This window comes from Stegastes partitus, unplaced genomic scaffold (genome assembly GCF_000690725.1).
Source record: "Stegastes partitus isolate 25-593 unplaced genomic scaffold, Stegastes_partitus-1.0.2 Scaffold287, whole genome shotgun sequence".
In the NCBI taxonomy this organism is placed as follows: domain Eukaryota; kingdom Metazoa; phylum Chordata; class Actinopteri; family Pomacentridae; genus Stegastes; species Stegastes partitus.
Genome location: NW_007578018.1, coordinates 275,853 through 299,671, shown reverse-complemented (window position 1 = coordinate 299,671; position 23,819 = coordinate 275,853). Strand labels below are relative to the sequence as shown.

At 43.9% G+C, this 23,819-nt stretch overlaps 1 protein-coding gene across 1 annotated transcript in view; it reads left to right on the top strand.

The window, feature by feature from the left end:
* The first annotated feature begins 13,436 nt into the window (after nucleotides 1-13,436).
* polr2a (RNA polymerase II subunit A) overlaps nucleotides 13,437-23,819 on the top strand; it is a 13,712-nt gene continuing 3,329 nt past the window's right edge. Inside the window, exons 1-29 of the mRNA XM_008282846.1 lie at nucleotides 13,437-13,755; nucleotides 14,630-14,762; nucleotides 14,859-14,995; nucleotides 15,138-15,311; nucleotides 15,420-15,701; nucleotides 15,808-15,969; nucleotides 16,115-16,335; nucleotides 16,423-16,555; nucleotides 16,671-16,795; nucleotides 17,093-17,303; nucleotides 17,407-17,616; nucleotides 17,692-17,860; nucleotides 17,976-18,070; nucleotides 18,177-18,380; nucleotides 18,470-18,692; nucleotides 18,844-19,027; nucleotides 19,132-19,303; nucleotides 19,400-19,505; nucleotides 19,933-20,138; nucleotides 20,245-20,508; nucleotides 20,685-20,892; nucleotides 20,982-21,082; nucleotides 21,168-21,272; nucleotides 21,382-21,564; nucleotides 21,657-21,860; nucleotides 21,982-22,168; nucleotides 22,256-22,369; nucleotides 22,457-22,606; nucleotides 23,536-23,809. Coding sequence (XP_008281068.1) covers nucleotides 13,669-13,755; nucleotides 14,630-14,762; nucleotides 14,859-14,995; nucleotides 15,138-15,311; nucleotides 15,420-15,701; nucleotides 15,808-15,969; nucleotides 16,115-16,335; nucleotides 16,423-16,555; nucleotides 16,671-16,795; nucleotides 17,093-17,303; nucleotides 17,407-17,616; nucleotides 17,692-17,860; nucleotides 17,976-18,070; nucleotides 18,177-18,380; nucleotides 18,470-18,692; nucleotides 18,844-19,027; nucleotides 19,132-19,303; nucleotides 19,400-19,505; nucleotides 19,933-20,138; nucleotides 20,245-20,508; nucleotides 20,685-20,892; nucleotides 20,982-21,082; nucleotides 21,168-21,272; nucleotides 21,382-21,564; nucleotides 21,657-21,860; nucleotides 21,982-22,168; nucleotides 22,256-22,369; nucleotides 22,457-22,606; nucleotides 23,536-23,809 — 5,024 coding nt within the window. The 5' untranslated portion in view covers nucleotides 13,437-13,668. The remainder of the gene's footprint in view (nucleotides 13,756-14,629; nucleotides 14,763-14,858; nucleotides 14,996-15,137; nucleotides 15,312-15,419; nucleotides 15,702-15,807; nucleotides 15,970-16,114; nucleotides 16,336-16,422; nucleotides 16,556-16,670; nucleotides 16,796-17,092; nucleotides 17,304-17,406; nucleotides 17,617-17,691; nucleotides 17,861-17,975; nucleotides 18,071-18,176; nucleotides 18,381-18,469; nucleotides 18,693-18,843; nucleotides 19,028-19,131; nucleotides 19,304-19,399; nucleotides 19,506-19,932; nucleotides 20,139-20,244; nucleotides 20,509-20,684; nucleotides 20,893-20,981; nucleotides 21,083-21,167; nucleotides 21,273-21,381; nucleotides 21,565-21,656; nucleotides 21,861-21,981; nucleotides 22,169-22,255; nucleotides 22,370-22,456; nucleotides 22,607-23,535; nucleotides 23,810-23,819) is intronic.

Sequence of the window (23,819 nt, the reverse complement as noted above, 5' to 3'; positions counted from 1 at the left end):
CCCCCTTGGTCTGTGTATGCGCACGTCTGAGTGTGTGTGAGAGAGAGAGAGAGAGGGAGAGAGAGAGTGAGCGAGCGAGCACAGGGAGAGGCGGCGCACACACACACACACATGCACACTACCACACACACACACATACAGGCGGCAGTGTGTGAAGACAGAGGGCAGGAGCGATTCTCACACTCGAACTTGCTCGCTCGCCCTCTCTCGCTCCCCCCTTTCTTGCTCTCTTTCTCCTCTCTCTCTTCAGTTTCTGCCTCTGACACACGATTCTTAGTGTTTTTGCTCTTTTTTTTTTTTTTTCCAGCAAGTGAATCCGACCCCCTCCTCCTCCCCTACCCCCACTGAATCCAATCTTCTTTTTATTTGGAAGTGTTGCTCCCTCTCTCCCTCTCTCTAACACACACACACACACACACACATGCACACACACACACATGCACACACACACTACTTTATATACACAAAGCCCCAGCGATAGGGAGAGGGAGGGAGAGGCAGAGGGAGACAGAGTGGGAGAGCAAGCAAGCAAGAGGACGCCATTTAAGCAGTTTGTTACGAGCACTGCAAGTCCCCAAAATGGCTGAAAACAAACAGGAACCACGCCAACTCAAAAAACCTGGGCACAAGGACAGACGGACAGACAGCGAGAGAGCGAGAGGAGAGCGAGCACGAGAGACGGCGAGAAAAAAAAGTGAGACAGGGAGAGGACAAACTGTCGGTAGTCAAATGGCGGATGGGAGCCACTCTGTGAAACAAGTGGAGTTGAGGGAAAAATGGAGGCATTAAAGGGGCACTCCAGTGATTTAGCAGTGCACTTCGATAAAGTTTAGGGACTTACGACACACGTGCTAAAAAAAGAATGGTCAAAATCGATGTAGCAGAGGCTGAGATATGCTGACTTACAGTCCCTACTGCTCCAAAGAAACCATGTCCCATGATGCAACATCTTTCATGACGTTACCCCTAGCCTGATTCGATGTAAACTTCAGGTGCGAGTTTGCCACTTCCTCTCACACTGCCTTCTCCTCTCCTTCTGCTGTCTGCAAGTTTGTAAACGTCCCTTCGCCATGGGAAACAACAAGAACAACCACCCACCAACGACCTACTGAAAGTTTTGTCAGAGATTTGGATCATGCAATCAGGCAGCTGCTTTTTCAGTGAATTAGTCATTTTAACAGTGTTCCCTATCGTGACTCGCTGACAACATTTTGCAGGGACACTGTCGCTGCACAACCCAAGATATTTGTGAATGGTTTGAAGAAACAAATCAGAGTCTTTTTTCCACCACAATAAATGAAGAAGTGAGGCCAGATCATTCTCGAGCACCGGCACATTGATGTGGAGGTGGGTCTGCATATGCAAGACTAGATCCCCTCTGCCTGGCAAATGTCAGCATCTTTCACACGTCAAGACTTCTTTCAAGTATCAGTGACAGAATTCAATACGATCAAGGAAAGCCAGAATCCACGGGAGAAGATTTTACACCTCTAGAAGGTTGTCACAGCATACACAATTCTATTCCGTGTCTTGATATGTGCAAAGTAAATGTGTTCGGCTGCCCAACACAGCACGTTGCTAGATGACACTGTTTTTGGTCGATATCTCACGTGGAGGTGGCATCACATTGCACTGTCTGTCGATGACCGACGCTTTGGAAGTCCTTGAGGGCTCTCGTAGGCTACTGTACGGGCACACTGTATGACATTTGAAATGTATTAAATTTACAAAATGACCACAGTAAACTGGCCACAGGATCCTCACGTCTTCTGCTACATGGGGGCTCAAAACAACAATACATAAAACTCACATAGGCTGCGTAGTCTGTGCCATGTCAAGCAATGTGTAAAATCAGCGGAGTGCCGCTATAAAAGAGAAAGGTGCTAAAGGTAGACGGGCACAGAAACTGGGGCAGGGACACTCTTCGGCTGCCTACGCCCTCAGCTATAAGTGTTCAAGCGCTATCAGCAACGAAGCCGGTCATGTCTACTAGGTCAACGGGCGTATCTGGGCCTGCAAAAAAAACGACTCATTTTTTTTTAGTCAGATAATGGCCTCCTCTCCTCAGCAAAAAAACCCCACCGCTACAGCCCCCACCATCGAGGCCTGCAGCTGGATATCACTTCTAATTTATCCGGATCTGTGCGAAATGCCGAAAAACAACAACAACTCTCTCCGTTCTGGTTGCTCTCGACCGCGCACGTCATGGTCAGTGGAAATTCCACATATCCCCGTTCGCGCTCCGTGAGCCACTCTGCGGCCTGCGATCAGGAGGTGTGCTCTCAGCTGGAACACGAGGGCAGAGAAATGCCAGTTGGGGTGGAAGAATGTTCTAGTTCTGTTTTGCTACGGCACCATCATACTTCCCACTGTCCTTTTGAGCAGAACCCCCCTCCCCTCCCCAATTCCCCCCAGCGAACCCCCACCCCACTACCCCCCAGTACCCACCAACTGAACCTTGACGCCAGCAACTCACCCTCCTCCTACTCTTCCCCTGCCCTTTCCCTCTCTCCCTCTCTTTCATCACTCGCTCTCACCCTCATTGTACGCTGCCACACTTGTCTCCATGGGAACCGCTCTGGGATTGGGTGTTGTTCCTGTGACCTCTCTGGCTCTTGGAGTCGGATGAACACCCCCCCCTCCACCCCCACCGCCGCCGCCGCCGCCGCCGCCGCCACCCTCTCATGCAGTCCTGCACGTTTTCAAAGTACGCTGGGTGTGTGTGTGTGTGCGTATGAGAAAATGAAAACTGGAAATAAAATGATGTCTGTGTGAAAAGATGAAGAAGAAGAAAAGAGCGCGCATGAGTGTGTGTGTGTGAAAAGCGTCCGGCCCGTTGGCAAAGACAATAGTTTTGTGTGTGTGCTCCAGAAGTGCGGCAGCTTGGTCCACACATGTGTACTGGCATTGTCCCGTGGCTGCAGCCAGCCACCAACTCTGCATTCAGAGGCACCCCGTTGTCCATCCACCCCTATTCATGGTTGTTTGGCCGAACGTGATCATAGCTTTTCATGCTGTGCTACCAAGCGACACACATATCTGAATACACAAAGATGGAGAAACTAAGGAAGCCATCTTGGTGGAAAATTTAAACCATTAGTTCACCAAGACTTTCGATATTTCACTGCTCTCAAAAGAAAGAAAGCGCTGTTCATCAATATTCCGTCCTAAACATCCCAATCAGCAGATTAAACTTGATTTAATTTACATATAAGACGGAAAATACTATTGTGTTCATCGGCACAATTAACGGATGGAAAAAAATGCTTTTCAGGGAAAGAAAATCATGTATACTATTGAGCCACTGGTGGGGACAACGTATGCTAAGTGGGTCCTTGCTTGTTTATCATGGTCTACCAGCAGCAGGTAAGGTCAAACGTTTTTTTCATGCCATGCGGCAATGAAAGAGAAGACAGCCACCAGTCGCTCAGATATGCGGGCTCAGAAAGGGCACGTATTAGCATTAAAAAGTCAGCACAAGAGCTCTCGTGCGCCTGGCGAGAACGTGCCTCAAAGTTTGTGAGTCAATAAGCGTGGACCTACTCTGTCACTTTGTGTTTTTTTGATTGCGTGGTCCTCTCTTGTTTGGCAATTAGTTCTCTGTCTATATACAGTCCTGCCATTCTACTTGTTAGTTGTCAGTTTGTCTGTCATCCTTTCCTGAGCGTCTCCTCACTGTCCTTTTGGCTACCCCGCTGGGAGTTGCATGCTATTTTGTCATTTAGGTTTACGAATCTGCAGCAGCTTTTGGTTATAGTTTGCTTCTCTGTCAGCCTTTAATTTTTATTCACAGTATTTCTGATTATGCATCCTGGCTGAATGTCCTGTGTTTGGGTCCTCTTTCCTGATCTCAGTCTAACATTCTGTTCATGTTTGCTCTCATTATAGCTCTGTTTCTGGTCTTCTGCGGGTCTTTAGCTGCTAAATTTTCCATTATATTCACCAACTAGTCACTAACTTTGTCTGCCCACTGCTTCGTGTTGCTAAAAACTGATGCAGCTAAAAATGGCACTGTCAGAGTGGTAACAGCAAAGAGCCTCATTGTGAAACACTTCTCTTGAGGGCTGTGTTTATAAGATTAGAATTATTTCCTTTCCCTTTTCATGCAGGCCTTTAGGTCATTGCTATGATGAAAACACTGATCGGCTGGTTTAGATTTGTGTTTGAGCATTAAATGTGTTAAATTCCTTTAGAGCTGTCAAATCAAAACCTTTACTTTGGTGCTTATTTGGGCGATTATACAGTGTGCAGACAAGAGTTACACAATCATAAAAACAGTGCATCGATCTACATAATGTCTGTTTCTTATTACTCTTCCCACTATTGTCAGACGCACGTATGTGAAAATGTCCTGAGGCATGTTAAAGTGTTGGTAAACATCCTCAGTGATGTCAACGAGAGGATGACTAACCTGCTCTCCAGCTGACTTGGACCGAGATCAAAGTGGGAAGTCAAACAATGTTCAAGGAGTTCAAATGTCAGTGGTTTCTTAAAGAGGAAGCAGTGGCTTTACAAGGACGATGCAGCGAGTTCTGCTTTTGTGGCCTGCGCAGCGAAACAGGAGAGCTTAGATGTAGAATTAAACCACAGCACATACTGCACATATTCTACAACTGATGAGCATTACAGATGTTTACATTTGTAGACCCACAGGACCGCGGATTATCGGGTGTTTAATCCCTCCGCATTGTCTCCCAGACACATGGGCGGTACTATCAGTAACTGGATGAAACCTTGCTAGACGCAGGGAGAGAGGAGCGTGCTGGAGCATGTCCTGAACTAACGCTTCTCAGCTGTTAGCAAAAACGAATGTCGGGGCTGCAGTCTAGTCGTCGAACAGAAAATCCGTGCAACAAAAGGCTCTTACATGATGATCTTCCACTGCAGAAGAGGCATTTCAAGCAGATTGCTCTTCTCAAGACTACACACAGCTACAGAGAAACACCACCTTAAATAATCATATACTATATAAAAGTATGAATATAACTAGGTATGTCCAATGTAAGCAATTTGATTCATTTTCATATAGTCACTTGTAAAGGCATCTTGTTTTGCTTTCCTATTATCACACCACAACCAAAACTTGATTCATGTAGGACGAAGCAAGTTCATCCTACTAAGAGGATCTTTTTGCGATCTAAACCTAACAATCACAGTCAGAAAAAGCAGTCACACAAAGGTTTCTGCGCCTATCGCTGTGCATAGCCACAAAAAAAGGGGTGGTTTTGGCATCAAATGACCAATTGCAAACACACACAGGTCCATAGACCATAATTCTCACAACAACAAATTGTAATCCGAAACCAATATGGGGATTTTTAAAATATAAAACAGGCTTAAAGCAACCGAGGAGGGAAAGTTTGCAAAAAAACTGCCCACTGTGTGACTGCGTACATCAGATAGGCTTCAATTGACCCATTGTGTATAAGTGCTTAGACGTGGCTTTCTAATTCAAAGCAAAGAATCAGATTATTATTATAAGGCAGATAATTATTATAATGCATCAGAAGATGTATGCATGTATAATGAAGTTACAGATCTACAGCCGCTATGCTACTTGAAAAAGACATTATTTAAAGAACAAAAAAACAGGTATGAAAGAAAAACTATTTTTATGTTAATGTGGAGGTTGAATTCAATAATCTTAGATTCAGTCTTATTATTGTATGCAAGAAAGTTTTAGTCGCATTCTTTTAGCTGTAAGCAAACAAATGAAGCAAAAATATAAAAACATCATCCAAATTGGTAAGTAGACTTGCTGGAAATCTTTAAAGGTCAGCTAGTAGGCCATAAGGCTTTAGTGTTTTAATCAGTTTCTGTTTTAGGATTATATTGTTCGACAAAGGCATAAAGAACAACGAGCTTCAAAATTGCTTGTAGCTCAAAAAAACTCTTATGTTGTCTGTCACTATCAACGCGTCAAGGATCTTTCAAGAGTGGTGACCTATTTTCCAAGAGAAGGGAATGGTCAGTAGGTCACGTACTCATATGAATTTTAAAGTTTTCTCAAATATAACCTGTTCCAGAGCAGGTTAAAGTTAGGTTCTGGTAAGAAGTAAAACACCATTGCAGTCCTGAAAATCCAGGCTTAAATATGATGTTTCCTAACCCAGTTCTGCATCATAGAACAGGCTTCTGGTGGCTGGGACACCCAAAAGCGTCCCAGCCAAGTGGACAGTGAGATCACTGACAGAATAGTAACACAGACAAAAACAGATCTATTCCAGCAACATACAGGTTTGCATTTCCACACTTGGTTGCAACCATGAATCTTTCTCATGATGTACTGAGTAATTCAACTTGCTCTTTTCGTTGAATCTTCACAACAATCAGACTTAATCAACCAGGACAGGGAGTCGCAAACAGAAACTGCAGCACTGAAAGGGATCAAATATTGCTGATCACAAAATATTTTAAGATTTCCTGAAAGCAAGCACAATATGTTGATGTCATGAAATAATGTTCCTGTAGTCACATTAAAATTAAAGATAGAAAACATATTCTCAGCTTTTTACGTGAGAGGAGGAGACATGTAAACCGATAATGCCTGAAACTTAAGTCTCAGCGTTCAACAGTGCACCTCCCCTTTCCTGCAAGACAACACTGAAGGCCCGAAACGCCACAAGAGGCTATCCTCACCAGATGTCCACAACCTGCGTGCTGAAAGTTGAGAGTATTTCCCCTAGCACAAGAAGGATTCAAGTTGTGTTGACAAGCTATGTTTGACATTTATGTAGCTGTGCTAGAATTCCCTGATAAAGCCAAATAGATCCATTGGAGTATCAAATGACAGAAATGGGCTTTCATCAGCCGGAGTCTGTCAGGCTCGCTTCAGATCTCTGAAGTAGACGCACTGAGCTGTAACAAGCATGTTTGTGTGAGCAGTGATACACTGCTGAGTCACACAAACTGTCCCTGGGCACACGAGAGATAAAATGCTGAAAAAAGGGGATTCAGATGGGCGTAGGCCACATAAGAGAGTTACACTTGGCATTCAGTTTACAATCAGTTTGATATGCAATAAACTGCTGGCAAAATCTAGTTGTGTAACAGGCAAGACAAAAGCAGAGAAAAGGAAGAGAGGGTTCGGAGTGTGGTTGTTGCCAAAGGAGACTAGAAAGGGTAGGTGGAAAATCATCTGGGAGGGGTGCCTGATACGGTGTGGAGGAGAGAGGAGGGGTGGTGGGGGGGGTGGATGGCTGGTTTTTCCACTGCCAGAGAGAGAGAGAGAATGGCTAAATCAAATTAATTAGCTCCTTCATCTCCAGGCAGCTACTCAGGCATGCTGTACTGGCAAAGAGAGACAGTTGGAGGGAGAGGGGGGCTGTAGGCACAAGAGAATAGGAGAAAGCGAGATAGGACATGGCGGAGGGGTGAAAAGCCCGCTGTGTATGTGCGCCATTCACGAGGACGGGCAGCGGAGGGGAGGGGTGCATAATTCTCTGATAAGTACGAGGGTTGTTTTGCTGGAGCCACCGCTCAGTCGTGAGGAGGAGGAGGAGGAAGTGGCTGCTTGTTGGCTAACGCTGTGTGCTGCTGTGCTTCGGGGCAATGGTACTTCCTGTTTCTAGACAGCCTGTATTTTGAGGGCACTGTAAACAACCCTGCTTTTCTGCACGCCTCTTTAAATAGCGCGCAGGCACTTCAATCAGATCCTCCCGGAAAGACAGGGAGCCGAAAAGTTTTTTTTTTGCAAAGAGAAACGAAAACACAAAGGGTTTTTGAGTTGAGACGACGTGCGGCGGCAAACGTATCCTGTAATCAAAAATAAAATAATAAACGACTGCTGCCATCAGGGAAAGAAAAAAAAAAAGGGAAAAGGAAGGCAGCAAGAAAAGAAAATGAGGCAGATGGTCGAAGGGAATGGCATCATGCCAGGGGAAACACAACAGCAGCAGAGCAGACACTATTATACACCCAAACTGTGCATAGAGGTACATCCAGAAGAGTCACTGCCGGCAACATGTGGCCGTCTCCGAGGCTTAATGTTCAAGTGAGAGGAGAATAGAGCAAGAAGGGGAAGGTGTGGACGTAGACGAGGGAGCAGAGGATGATTTGAATTGTCCAGACAATTTGAGGGAGGAAGCGCAATCATGTGACTAAAAGGGTTGACTGCACGGAAAGGCAGACGGGCCAAGCTAATTCACAATGAAAAGCATTCAAAAAAGAAGTGTCCTGAAAGATTAACAATGAGCGGGAGGAGATTTATAGTAAAAAAAAATAGTGTGTGTGACCAAAGGGAGCAAGAAAGATAGTGCCAAGGGTCAGAACTTTGGAAGAAGAGAGCAATGGACAGCTCAGTGCAGCAGTGTCGCTCAGACGAGACTTGGCCGCGCCGTGAAAACCCAAGATTAGCACTAAGCCGATTGCAACGCGAGGTGGGATCAGGAGCAATTAATTTAGCACCCAGATAGTTCCAGGAAGAGGCTGAAAGAACCCTAACAAAACATAGATCTCCCTCAAAACTCTGGTGTATCCTGTGAGTCAAATACTAGCTGACTTAACATTCCTGCTACCGTCCACTTTTCTCTGCAAACGAGCCGCTTGAAAAGAATCGCATGTAAAAGACAGTAGATGAGAACCTGGAAGGCTTGAAAGAGAGTGTGGATGATAAAAGGAAGGATAAAAGAAAGATGAAGACGCTTGGCAGGGACTGATATCAGCCAAAACAAACACCCAAAGAACAGGACATTCTCTTGCGGACAGAAATGGGCCGGCCTGTTCCAATGGGCTCTCAGAGCATGCCTACGACCCTGCGTCACCCATTTTTATTACAAAACAACATCCTGGTGCATAACTTAAGGGGAAAAGCTGCCTAAAGCCATTTTCTTTTCTTGTGCATATACCGACAGGTTCACTCTCATTTCACATGCAAGACCGAGACATGAAAACAAATTTCCAGTCTGTTGTTTGTTCGGTTATGATGCAGGTTAAGATGATACTATAAATTGGTATTGATTGTTTATGCAATGATTACTGTCCAGCATCTGATTCAACAACTTAAGAAGTCATGCAAAAAGTTTGTTTTAAGCTCAGCAGGGATGTCACAGCAACACCACCTTCAGGGCATGTTGCCTTGCTTTTTAGTTTGTGGAGAAAGTCATCCATGCTCATAAACAGAGACTAAATTGTTTGTATAAAAAGTAAGTATCCTAATTTTGTTGGATAGTGCTTCAGGTGCAACGGCTCAACAGCTGCATGCATTTAATTAGGCTGCTATTCTTCTGCATGAACTGGCGTGCAGATATAGTTTAACCTTTTCAAATCAGATTCAGAAAAAAAAAAAATAGCACGCTCCTCCCACCATGATCGGCATCTGTGCACGTCTCTCCCTCCCTTCTTGTTCGCCTACTTTCAGTGTGCCACAAAGCACCGCCCTCCAATCTCCTCACCAACCCCTGAAAACACGATTCACTGTCAGGCTCTGACATCACCAGACGAGAGCTCCCCCTAGACACATGAATCATCACCCCTTATAGGAATTAATTCCTCCAGAAGGCAAACACATGCTTCTGTATTAACGCCAGCGAGACCAAACGACTAGTCAACTGCAACAAACAACAAGAAGTTTTTCCTCATTTGAACTGGCATATCCTGTTTGAACAACCTTAAAATCAGCCAACCTGTGTCAACCAGCTGAACGACATCCACTAACACAGATCATGCAGCAAACGTCTGGCTTCCCAAAATGTTAACGTGTCAAAAGTCAGAACAGCAGGCAATAGTGCGGTATTTATCAGACACCCGAAGATTAATTTAGTGCACAAGCTATAACTGAAATTATTCAAGGCCTTAAAACACTTTTCCCGCTTTTTGGAATTGCACACTAAATATGCAGTGTTGGAGGAAGAAACAAGATAACTTACTTATGTAATCAAACTAAAAGCATAAAAGATATGTTGCCTAGAATTCATTTTAAAGCATCATATCTATACCTACGTGTGCGTACTACAATATTTTTGTTGTATTAATTTGTAATCAGAATTTCACCGTTGTGGTTAGTCACTGTTAAAAGAAAATTTGATGTCATCTGTAATTATACTTTCATGTTTATGTGTAAAGCCTAAATTGGCAATTAAAAATAATAATTAAACATCAATTCCAAGCGCTAACTATTGAAATGTAGAGCCAGAAAAAAAAAGTGTTTAATGTTGGTGTGAATTATTTTGACTGCACTGCTATACATACAGCATATCCTAAGTCAGTGATTAATGTTTTTCGAGGTATTTACACAATGACACAACACTGATGTGCACAGTGTGTTAGGTTTAAAGGCACTCCACAAGTCTGTACAAATCTAGTCGATGTGAATTCCACTTGCTAACTCCTAAATGATCAGAAAAGCGAGATGACTGACTCTGATCCTGTGGGAATGCTTTGCAGACAGTCCTGCGGCGATCACATTTTACATCTAAAGACAAATGGATGAACTTCTGTCTAACTACATACCTGACACCAGCGGTCCTCTATGCATTAACCTCCTTGAAGCAGTAGAGGGAGCACGTTTGACAGCCTTCTGGGACCCGTTTCCGCATTGAAAATGTGCAATGCTGATCATTCTCACTATAAGCCAGAGGAGGGAGCCAACTGGTCAATAATGAATCCTTTGTATAGTCATGGTATAGCATGGCACATGGTGAACAATGTGCTTTACTGTCATATTCTTCTCTGTATTTCAAACCTGGCAGTCGTGCAGCTTTCTCAAGTTTGGCTAAAATAACTCAAAACAGAACATGGTCTGACTCCATATGGACCCTGAAGATGTGGCATCTATCCCTGCTTCTGAGCCTTAGTGAGGTTTTCCTCTGATGGACCTGTCAAAAAAAAAACAGATGATGGCAAACAAGCATCTTCATACTGGTGACAAGTGAGAAACATGTCCCATTCCCCCAACAAAAACATATGAGTTGTTTTTTTTGTTGTTGTTTTTAAACATGGATACGACAATTGGAATAATTCTCAAAAGATAAAACAACCCATACTCCATCTTGTTGCTTCAGTTTCTTTATTTAAACAAAAGGCAGTGGAAATTGTTATACAATGTGACAAAATGTTCTTTTGGGCACTGTTACAGAGTCATTACATGTAATAAACACTACACCAGATTGACATTATGCAATCCTACCACTGTGGTGGTTCAACCACTGTGTCCAGTATTTACTTCCACTTCCTTTTCTACAGAAATAGGCCACAATACACAAAGGGTCAACAAAAATGTACTGTAGCATCTTATACTAAACATCCCACTACTGCTTTAACGGGACGATTGAGACGTATGTGTCTCAAAAGAGCTTACAATACCAGTGTAATGTTTTCTTTGTGGACATTAGATAGTCAACAGCACCGGCCAAACGGTACTTGGTCCCTTCCCTTGGGCACAATCTATTGTATAACAGGCTAAAGGTATTTCCTTGTCAAGCCAAGATTAATACTTAAACCGTAACACCCAAACTTCAAATCGCCAAAAGACTCAATAAAAGGCTAGTACGCTGTCATAATGATTACCACGTTAAATACATACCTTTACAATAGCATACTGAATGAGTAGCAAGCTTATCTCTCCAACAACAGACCAAAATGCACGTAGATATCTAGCAAAATGGCTTCAACTTTCGACACGGACGAAGAGTCGAGACTATTGAAATCCAAGCAAGCTAACTTCCAAGCACTTTCGACACATAACAGCTTATCGTGTTAAAACAAATAAGTTAAAATACTGACTCGACTGTACCTTATTTTATCACTGAAAACGGCGGTTTTTTTGAAGATGCGTAGCTATTCGGCTCCTCAAGTTAGCCAACAAGAATATTCCAGACTCCATCTTTTCTCGTTCACAACAAGAAGCGTATCGCCAAACGCCGCCATGTTGAGCGCTAATGGAGACCCAGTATGCTAGCTATTATAGCCTTAATTACAGTCCTCAAGGCGACCTTATAATGCAAGTTTTACCCGTATGTAATAAGTCTACGACAGCCCAAACAGTAAAGCAAGAATAGGCTCACTTAAGTAGGGATTTAATTAGCTAGTAATTACCTGCTAAGCGGCTGACTGAACGTTTTGTCATGTAACGCTCGGTACCAGGCTAAACATGAAGCTACTTTATATACGGCAAGCCTCTAATATATATATAGAGAGAGATTAACGGGAACTTCTTAATACGCTTTATAATCGTGTGAAAGCAACAATAGATATATACAATTAATTTTATGGAGGTGCCAAGTAGCAGACGGGGAAAAATACAAGTACATGTCAAGGTAGTCCTACATTAAGCTAACCCGATCATCAGTTGTATCGCTAAAACGAGAATTTTAATGTTAATGTGTAAAAATACATCAAGCTGGATTGTAAATGACTCGCAACGACAACACGTTAGGTTTCTGTAAACTTGATAATCGGTAAAATGTTTCGCCAACTAATGCTACTGAACCGCCAAAATCATCGGATTTCGGACTGCTTTCGAAGCGTGGCCTACGTCAATGTTGCGCATTTTTACAAAAATCCGAAAACTCTGACAACGATTCAATAATAGGATCTAATATAAATCACACATAGAAGACGTTTGTGTAAAAATAATGAAAATCCGTTGAAAAACAAACATTCAATGAACAGACAAGGCTTCTCCCAACTTTCCTATAGGGCGTGCGGAAAATCCTGTCCCCTGGTCGGCCATTCTTCGCAGTCGAGTCCGAGGCTTGCAATAATGTCCCGGAGATCCAAAAATGCAGCAAGCGAAAATCCAAAAAGTCGACGTATTTCTAAAAAAGCTCAAAAAATAATCCATTATACAATGTTTTGAGATAAAAATATATTGTGTTTCGACTATTTTATCCTATTTCATCAAAGCCCTTAACAGGCCTCAGCTCTGAGCCTCTTTTCTTAGAGCCCAGGCTGATCCACAGCGAGACGAACCACAGAACAGAGATTTTTTTTATTTTTGCTCTGAGGGAAGAAATTCACATCGGCCACTTTCGGCAAACATCGGAAACAGGGCGGGCTTTGTTGAAATTATTCTAAGAAGGCTCATTTCTTCGTGGCTATTGGTCGTGGCCTTTCCCTCGCTAAATATTAATAAGAAAACGCACGAATCCAGGGGATTGGAAATAAATATTAATACTTTGTATGCAAAATACCCTTCACACCGCCTATTCTCTTTTAATACACCCAATAGGAATGAGTTCAGATTAAATCAACGCCCGCCTTTAGTTTTGATTTGCTGAAAAAAAATAACGTGCGCAATAATTGGCTGTACGTGTGACAAAATCAATTATTCATGTGGCTGTCTTCACTAGCCAATGAGGGTATTACTACAGACTTCCATGTCCCACCTTCTGAAGAGCCAGTCCCTGCGTTTTTGAGTGTGCAACCCCGTAGTACCACTCAGTCTATATAACCAGGCGTTGGGCGCTTCCACGCTCAGAAGCGCTTAGAGCGCTCCAGAGTGTAGATCAGGAAAAGGGAGGGGAACAGTCGGTGGTGAGCTTATTTAGGACCAAAATACAAATAAATCGGCTCCAAAGGCAAACGACAACAGAAGTCCCTGGAATATCGCCTTCGGAGACTTTCCGGTCACCGTTGGCGGCCTGACCAGTGTCGTGGCGACAATTTAAAGGCTGTTCCTGCTCACAAAGCGGCGTGCCGAGGAAGGACGCGTCTCTTTGAATAGACAGGATGCACGGACCGCCCTCCGGCGACAGCGCATGCCCATTGCGCACGATCAAGAGAGTTCAATTCGGCATCATCAGCCCAGATGAGCTTGTAGGTTTTCTTTTTGGGTAGTGGGAAGTTTTTGATTAATTTTCTCACAGACCACACTGTACACTTAAATAGTTTCTTGACTAATCGTGTAGTTTAACATATAAGGCAAAGACGTGGTTCTGTTTACAACGGGAAAATCTTGCTGTTAGCCTAGCCTAGCTAGCTGTGTAAGGCTGGAGCTTGAGCTAACTAGCATGTTGCAGGAAGTTATCAAAACTTAAAGCACAACATTATTAATGGTTATATGCTACAACATGAATTAACCCCCCTTTTTAATTATGCAATGTTACATTTAGGCCCACTAGTGAGTGCAAATTTTGTTTACTTTGTAGCTTTTCGTTATGGACACTGCGTGTTTGATTATATCACTGACCGTAATGTACACATTGGTCTGTTGTCTGACACAATACATAAATAAAAGGTAATTTCAACAAAGTCAGAGATGCCTTTTTTGGTTGTTTTTTAACAAAAGCTGAATGGTTTGCAGATATAATTTCTATCAGATTTATCTGTTTTGGTTTATCTGGTTTGTGCTTTTACCTGTATGTTTTTTGAGCATTGCGTTTAATATCAAAGTAAACGTTGTGTGCAGAATTTTATTTTAACCATATTCAACTATTTTAGACAGATTTTAATTTGTTTACATGCTGACTTTTTTAAATAATTTAAATAATTTATTATGACTGAATGGTTGGTGATGGTTTATTGAAAGTAGGCTATGATCAGTGATGTAGGTAAAAGGACATGGATGAGTTGTTTATTATTGACTGTTACCTATTTTATTATTGATAAGTTATCTTCTGATTCTGATGGTTAATGATCAACTACTCTTTATTCTCGCATCAAATTCTATTTTCGTTATCTTTCTCCTCAGAAACGGATGTCCGTTACAGAAGGGGGAATCAAATACCCCGAAACAACGGAAGGAGGACGTCCCAAACTTGGTGGCCTTATGGACCCAAGACAAGGGGTCATTGAGAGAAGTGGAAGATGTCAGACCTGTGCAGGTACAGTGTCATCTTAGCTTGCCATCGTAAAACATATTGTTAATCAGGGCACGACTGTCTATATAGTATTTTTACATGGCTTTTTTTTTCCCTCAGGCAACATGACAGAATGCCCAGGACACTTTGGCCACATAGAACTGGCAAAGCCAGTTTTCCATGTTGGCTTCGTAACAAAGATAATGAAGGTTCTTCGATGTGTCTGCTTCTTTTGCTCCAAGCTGTTAGTGGATTCAGTAAGTACTTGGACCACTGCAGTACATATTGATTTAAAAAAAAAAAAAAAAAAGCTATTTTATCATAGAAGCATAACTTAATTTTTGTGCTTGGATTTTGCCGTTTTGATTCTTAAGTTATTTCTAATTCTGTTACTTCTAGAACAATCCTAAGATCAAAGACATCCTGGGAAAATCTAAAGGGCAACCCAGGAAGCGTTTGACTCATGTGTATGAGCTGTGCAAAGGAAAAAACATCTGTGAGGGAGGGGAGGAGATGGACAACAAATTTGGAATGGAACAGCAGGAGACCGAGGAGGATATTAGCAAGGAGAAGGTATTTAGATGGAGTCTTTTTGTCCTGATTAACAGGCATTTCAGCTCCCAGCATTAATGTTAATTTTCTTACACTCGTTCTTGACTCTCCACTGCATTCATTACACAGGGCCATGGTGGATGTGGGCGCTACCAGCCACGCATCAGACGCTCTGGCTTGGAGCTGTATGCCGAGTGGAAGCATGTTAATGAGGATTCGCAGGAGAAGAAAATCTTGCTGAGTCCCGAGCGTGTACATGAGATCTTCAAGCGCATCTCAGATGAAGAAGACATCATCTTGGGTATGGACCCAAAGTTTGCCAGACCAGAATGGATGATAGTGACTGTGCTGCCCGTGCCCCCACTTGCTGTGAGGCCCGCTGTGGTCATGCAGGGGTCTGCTCGCAACCAGGTAAAGTCATATGAACCCAGGCTGAATGTTTCGTTGTGTTGTTGTATCTCATATTTTGCGCAATTTTACAGATCTGACAAATTCTGAAATAACTTGTATCTTAAAGGATGACTTGACCCACAAGCTGGCTGACATTGTCAAGATCAACAACCAGCTGAGAAGAAATGAGCAGAGTGGGGCAGCCGCTCACGTCATAGCTGAGGATGTGAAGCTGCTTCAGTTTCATGTTGCCACCATGGTGGACAATGAATTGCCGGGCCTGCCAAGGGTGTGTGTGTGCTTAAAGATACTGTTAGATCTGTACTGGTAATGCCAATCCAACGTCAGTATGCTTTTAGATTTCTTAGCATTGCAGTTCTTACACAGTATGTTTTGGGGTCAATTATGATTAAACCACCTGTTTTCTTTCCCAGGCAATGCAAAAGTCTGGCCGCCCTCTCAAATCCATAAAACAGCGTCTAAAGGGGAAGGAGGGACGAGTGCGAGGTAACCTCATGGGCAAGCGTGTGGACTTCTCTGCCCGAACTGTCATCACCCCAGACCCCAACCTGCAGATTGACCAAGTGGGCGTACCACGATCCATCGCAGCCAACATGACCTTCCCAGAAATTGTCACACCCTTTAATATTGACAGGTACATCAGAGTAGTTAAATTCCTTGTATTCTAAAACCATCTTTAGATTCAGATTGTCAGCTAATCCATTTTGTTGACATTTATCAGATTGCAGGAGCTGGTGCGAAGAGGCAACAGCCAATACCCCGGAGCCAAATACATCATCCGAGACAACGGCGACAGAATTGACCTTCGATTTCATCCTAAACCAAGTGACCTTCATCTGCAAATTGGCTACAAGGCAAGTTAGAAATGTATTTAATTAGTCACAGTGCAACCTGCAACTAATTATAGTTTGTAGCACAATTGTATATATTCTGCTTTACTCCTGACTAAATAGATTTTTCTCCGTGCAGGTGGAAAGACATATGTGCGATGGTGACATCGTCATCTTCAACCGGCAACCTACACTACACAAAATGTCTATGATGGGTCACAGGGTTCGGATTCTGCCATGGTCCACATTTCGTCTCAACCTCAGGTATCAAATGAAAATTGGACTTTGCTGACTTTTATTATTGTGTTTTAAAACAGACTGACTTCTCACAACAATAATTTAATACTTGCTGTAGAAGCAATGAAACGACAGTTAAAGTCCAGATTGAATTCATGTTCAAATCCTCAATCTTGCTTTAATGTGTGGAACTCCCCATTTTACATCCTAGCCATTTTTGGACTGTATAAATTAATGCACACTTCTATGAGTCACTTGCTCAGGGCTCTAACCAGAGTTCTACATGTGGTGTAGCATCACTAACATTCTCTTGTTTCCATTCAGTGTCACCACACCATACAATGCTGACTTTGACGGGGATGAGATGAACCTCCACCTGCCTCAGTCCCTCGAGACGAGGGCAGAGATCCAGGAGCTGGCCATGGTGCCGCGTATGATTGTCACACCCCAGTCCAATAGGCCTGTCATGGGTATTGTGCAGGACACCCTCACAGCTGTTCGCAAATTCACCAAAAGAGACGTCTTCTTAGAGAGGGTAAGCAGAATGACCTCACCAACAGCTGCTCCTCTTTCTGATGTGAAAGGCTCTCAAAGTGCTCAATGACTTTCCATTAATTTTGCATTTTCCCTTGTGACAGGGTGAAGTGATGAACCTGCTCATGTTCCTCTCCACCTGGGACGGGAAAATGCCTCAACCAGCGATCCTCAAACCCCGGCCTTTGTGGACAGGCAAGCAGATCTTCAGCCTCATCATTCCAGGACACATCAATGTGATCCGCACGCACAGCACCCACCCTGACGATGAGGACAGCGGCCCTTACAAACACATTTCACCTGGCGACACCAAGGTGAAAAAATTGTATAGATTAAAGAATAAAAATGGACTACAATGCAAGTATCCTGACAGTAAACTTTTTCCACAGGTTATCGTGGAGAATGGTGAACTAATCATGGGCATCCTGTGTAAGAAGTCCCTGGGAACATCAGCTGGCTCTCTCGTCCACATCTCCTACCTGGAGATGGGCCATGACATCACCAGACTCTTCTACTCCAACATTCAGACTGTGGTCAACAACTGGCTGCTCATCGAGGGTACGAAATCTGAACTTTATTCCTACTATTATTTTTTTTTTCCAGAATTGACAACAAGTTTCTTTGCAATAAATCCTCTATTTTGTTTGTCCCATCACAAACCTTGTATTAACAGGTCATTCCATTGGTATTGGTGACTCCATTGCTGATGCCAAAACATACCTTGACATTCAGAATACCATCAAGAAAGCCAAACAGGATGTGATAGAAGTAAGAACAATGTTTATATAGTCACCAACATCTCTACAACTCACAGATGGATTCATATTTAGCCACATTTATGAAACAATGTCCAATAATGCTTTTTACCTGCTAGGTCATCGAGAAGGCTCACAACAACGAGCTGGAGCCCACCCCCGGTAACACACTGAGGCAGACCTTCGAGAACCAGGTGAACCGTATCCTGAACGACGCTCGTGACAAAACGGGATCCTCTGCGCAGAAATCTCTGTCTGAGTACAACAACTTCAAGTCCATGGTGGTGGCTGGGTCTAAGGGCTCAAAGATTAACATCTCACAGGTAGGAACGCAACAATCAGTCATCCACGTCAGATGAACTGGGTTTGAGCAGAGTTTACATCACTGGGTTTATGTTTCCTCCTTATTCAGGTTATTGCTGTGGTGGGACAGCAGAACGTGGAGGGTAAGCGAATCCCCTTCGGCTTCAAACACCGCACGCTGCCTCACTTCATTAAAGATGACTACGGTCCTGAGAGCAGAGGCTTTGTGGAGAACTCCTACCTGGCTGGCCTGACGCCCACCGAGTTCTTCTTCCACGCCATGGGAGGCAGAGAGGGTCTGATTGATACGGCTGTCAAGACAGCTGAGACTGGTAAGTCCACGCAGTCTTTTGAAACACGGAAACTAGAGAAATTAAGTGGGGAAAATGTATTAAATTGAATTAAAAATGTATCATTTATTTAACTTAAAGATGGAAAAAGTTGTTGAGGTTTAACAAAAGGGATTCCAATCTCATACTCCAGGTTACATCCAGCGTCGTCTGATCAAATCTATGGAGTCTGTGATGGTGAAGTACGATGGCACAGTGCGAAACTCCATCAACCAGGTGGTTCAGCTGCGCTACGGCGAGGACGGCCTGGCAGGAGAGAACGTGGAGTTCCAAAATGTGGCGACACTGAAACCCTCACACAAGGCCTTTGAAAAGAAGTAAGTCACACACCTCTAATTTTGTGCCAAATCATTTTGTAATTGTGTTTTTAATAGCATTTGATATGTGGGAGTGGTTAAACATCCTCATCTAATCTGTCCAGGTTCAAGTTCGACTGCACCAACGAGCGAGCACTGAGGCGGACGCTGCAGGAAGACGTCGTGAAAGACGTGCTGACCAACGCCCACGTGCAAAGCAGTCTGGAGAGGGAGTTTGACAAGATGAAGGAGGACAGGGAGATCCTGCGAGCAATTTTCCCCACCGGAGACAGCAAGGTGCACTAGAACTTTAGACAGGCCTTTGCTCTTAAACAGTATCTCGGTCCGCAAAATCAAAACTGCTCGTCGTTAATGTTTTCTTCTCACCTGCAGGTGGTGCTGCCATGCAACCTGGCTAGAATGATCTGGAACGCTCAGAAGATCTTCCGTATCAACACTCGCACCCCAACAGACCTGAATCCTCTAAGGGTGGTCGAGGGTAAGTTCAAGGATGACAACCTCCGTTAATTATAGAAGATGATCACCATTGGCTGCTTATTTTTCTTCTGTAAAATTGACTGTTAACTCATACAAGAAACTTGTCACTTGCTTAGTTTCTTCACAGTATATGTAAAGTTTGTAAATCCTATAGAGAGGTCTCTGAATGTAGCCTCTGAGCGAAGAGATCATGACTCTGACCTCAGGTGCTACTTAAAGCCATAAAGCCACCTGATGACTCCCCACCTGTTACATAATAAGGGCAAGAGTTCAAGTCGCAGTGTTCCTCTTTGCTAGAGAGAAGAGATTAGCACTGATAGCAACCCAAGTAGTAACAGAGAGAACAAGATAACGTACATCATTGCAAGCTGTCTGTGCATTTATTTTCAAGTACTTGATTGTGTTTTTAACTGCCTGTGTGTTTGCAGGAGTTCACGAGCTGAGTAAGAAGCTTGTGATCGTGAACGGCGACGACCCTCTGAGCAGACAGGCCCAGCAGAACGCCACCCTGCTCTTCAACATCCACCTGCGCTCGACGCTCTGCTCCAAACGCATGACTGAGGAGTTCCGTCTTTCCACGGAGGCGTTCGACTGGCTGCTGGGAGAGATCGAGACCAAGTTCAACCAGTCCATTGTAAGTTTCACATATTGATGTATGTGTGTTTTACGAGCTCTGTTAGACAGCTTAACATCGAATCTCTGAGAATACTTGATTTTCTCACGTTTTTGTCCTCTTCCAGGCCCACCCAGGCGAAATGGTTGGTGCTCTCGCCGCTCAGTCGCTGGGAGAGCCCGCCACCCAGATGACCCTGAACACTTTCCACTACGCCGGCGTGTCCGCCAAGAACGTAACCCTCGGTGTGCCCCGTTTAAAGGAGTTGATCAACATCTCGAAGAGGCCCAAGACACCCTCGCTGACTGTGTTCCTGCTGGGTCAGGCAGCACGTGATGCCGAGAGGGCGAAGGACATCCTCTGTCGACTCGAGCACACCACGCTGAGAAAAGTAAGAAAGTTATCCAACAGTTTCTTGTATTGTGTTTTCATGTTTACGGTGTGGTAAAGAAGCTACCGTTGTTTTTGACCTGCCCCACTTTACCGTTCCATATCAGATGATGCCATATTAGTGTTATCATTTTTAATTTCGAAGCTGGGGTTTACAATGAGCCTCTTTTCTCTCAGGTGACAGCCAACACCGCCATCTACTACGACCCCAACCCGCAGAACACGGTGGTGGCCGAGGACCAGGAGTGGGTGAACGTGTACTACGAGATGCCCGACTTTGACGTGACGCGCATTTCACCGTGGCTTCTGCGCATTGAGCTAGACCGCAAGCACATGACCGACCGCAAGCTGACTATGGAGCAGATTGCAGAGAAGATCAACGCAGGTGGGTTGTGGGAACATGTTTTTATCCAGCGTTTAACAGAAATAAGGTGAGTTACCTTAATGACACCTGTGTCTGTGTTTCTCTGCAAGGTTTTGGAGACGACCTGAACTGTATCTTCAATGACGACAACGCCGAGAAGCTCGTGCTGCGAATCAGAATCATGAACAGCGATGAGAACAAGTTCCAGGAGGTGAGACAGTGCAGAATATACAATTAGAATAAATGGACTGTTGGCAATTTTTATTTGAGTTATAAATAACTGTTGTCTCGTGTAGGATGAGGAGGTGGTGGACAAAATGGACGACGACGTGTTTTTGAGGTGCATCGAGTCCAACATGCTAACAGACATGACCCTACAGGGCATTGAGCAGATCAGCAAGGTAAAAGCGAGAACAGTTACACCACAGGATGATCTCATATAAACTCATACAAACAACAAAGTAAGCCTGCTTGTGGCTCTAAGTTAAATGTCAAACTCCTCTCCTTCAGGTGTACATGCACTTGCCCCAGACTGACAATAAAAAGAAAATCATAATCACAGAGGACGGCGAGTTCAAAGCCCTGCAGGAGTGGATCCTGGAGACAGACGGAGTGAGCCTCATGAGAGTGCTCAGCGAGAAGGATGTAGATCCCGTCAGAACCACCTCCAACGACATTGTGGAGATCTTCACGGTACAAAAACATAAAAATAATTTGGTCTCAGCAATAGATTGAAGTGGGTTTGTCTTTATATTTGTTTCATCTTACTTCTCTGTGTTTCATAGGTTTTGGGCATTGAGGCTGTGCGAAAGGCGCTGGAGAGGGAGTTGTACCACGTCATCTCCTTCGACGGTTCCTACGTCAACTACCGTCACTTGGCTCTGCTCTGTGACACAATGACCTGCCGCGGTCACTTGATGGCCATCACGCGTCACGGCATCAACCGTCAAGACACCGGACCGCTCATGAAGTGTTCCTTTGAGGAGACGGTACGACAATAATTAACAGTTGCAGTTAAATCAAAATAGTCTTGTTGGTCCCCATGGTTTTAGTTACAGATTTTCTCTTTAAAACAAAAGACCTCAATTCTTCTTTTTCCCTCCTCTCCAGGTGGATGTGTTGATGGAGGCGTCGTCCCACGGTGAGAGTGATCCCATGAAGGGTGTGTCGGAGAACATCATGCTGGGCCAGCTAGCCCCGGCAGGGACAGGCTGCTTCGACCTCCTGCTGGATGCTGAGAAGTGTAAATACGGCATGGAGATCCCTACCAACATACCTGGCATCAGCGTGGCTGGACGTAAGTGTGGAAACAATTGCAATATAGAATTGTTCCTACAGTAGATGTAAGTATGATATTTATGTTTTGTATCCATCCTTTATTTAGCCACTGGAATGTTCTTTGGCACGGTGCCGAGTCCCATGAGCGGCATGTCTCCTGCTATGACCCCATGGAACACAGGAGCTACCCCGGCCTACGGCGCCTGGTCCCCCAGTGTTGGTGAGTACACACCTACGTTGCGATGCCTCTTCCTTTTTTTATTGGTCATCATCCACTGAGGTTTGCTGTCTTTTTGTTGTCCTCCAGGAAGCGGAATGACCCCCGGAGCAGCAGGCTTCTCGCCCAGTGCAGCATCAGATGCAAGTGGCTTCTCTCCAGGCTACTCCCCCGCCTGGTCTCCCACTCCTGGGTCTCCAGGATCTCCGGGACCTGCCAGCCCATACATCCCATCTCCAGGTTAGACACTGCAGAAATCTTTTACATTAATTTGTTTAAGGGGCGACACTACAGATGAATGGGATAGATTTTTTTTTTTAATGCATCCAAGATCATTTTTTTCTATCAAAAGTTTTCTAAACTGATGTTTAAATGTAAATGAAGTCTCATCTTCTGAAATATGCACTCATTAGTTTTGAGAACAAAAGTCTGAACAGTGGATAAACTCAGGTTTAGAATTCTTCTTAACATATTAGAGTCAAAGATGTTGGATGTCACTTTTTATCGCTCCATAAAGCAGAAAAACTACAACTGTCAACAGCCAAAAAACATAAAACTTTGCCCTGTTTTAGGAATAAAATGTTCTATAAATCAGGCTATGAATGATATATGAACAAACCTCTTAGTAAAAATCTTCAGATTAATGGCATGTAAGAATAAACAGCAAAGTTTAGTGTAGTCGAGTGATTCTGACGAGGAGAGTTCTGTCTCAGAGTATGAGGAAAAACTGTAAATGTAATGAAAGTAACGAGGTTTTCTCTTTCACTGGTTACTTTCTATACATTGAAATCCAGCACATGGACTAAAACTAAACCACTGAACAGATGTCTGTAGTATTTTTTTTTTAACATATTCAGTTGGACACAACATTTTATAAAAGCAGATCTTGGGTGTGAGATATTTTAAAAGATGAAGATTCGACCACTGGCTGGTGAATCAGTTGAAGAATTAGACTGATTGATTGTAGAAAACACACTGACATGTTGCAGTATGAAAACGAAAATAATACGTTGTTCTAATATTTCTGTATTCTATTCACACATCTGGTAATGTCTTCAATCAATACATCTGATTTAGAATGCAGGAGGTTTTATTGCAGTTGCATTTAATATGAGAAGGAAGATGGTGTTCATGTTTCCCACTAAAAATCATCTCTCTTCCTCCTGTAGGTGGAGCCATGTCACCAAACTACTCGCCCACCTCCCCTGCCTACGAGCCTCGTTCTCCGGGGGGCTACACCCCTCAGAGCCCGGGCTACTCCCCGACATCCCCCTCCTACTCCCCCACCTCCCCCTCGTACTCACCCACCAGCCCCAACTACAGCCCGACATCTCCTTCCTACTCGCCCACATCGCCCAGTTACTCCCCAACCTCTCCCTCCTACTCACCCACATCTCCTTCTTACTCCCCAACATCTCCCTCCTACTCCCCGACCTCCCCATCGTACTCCCCC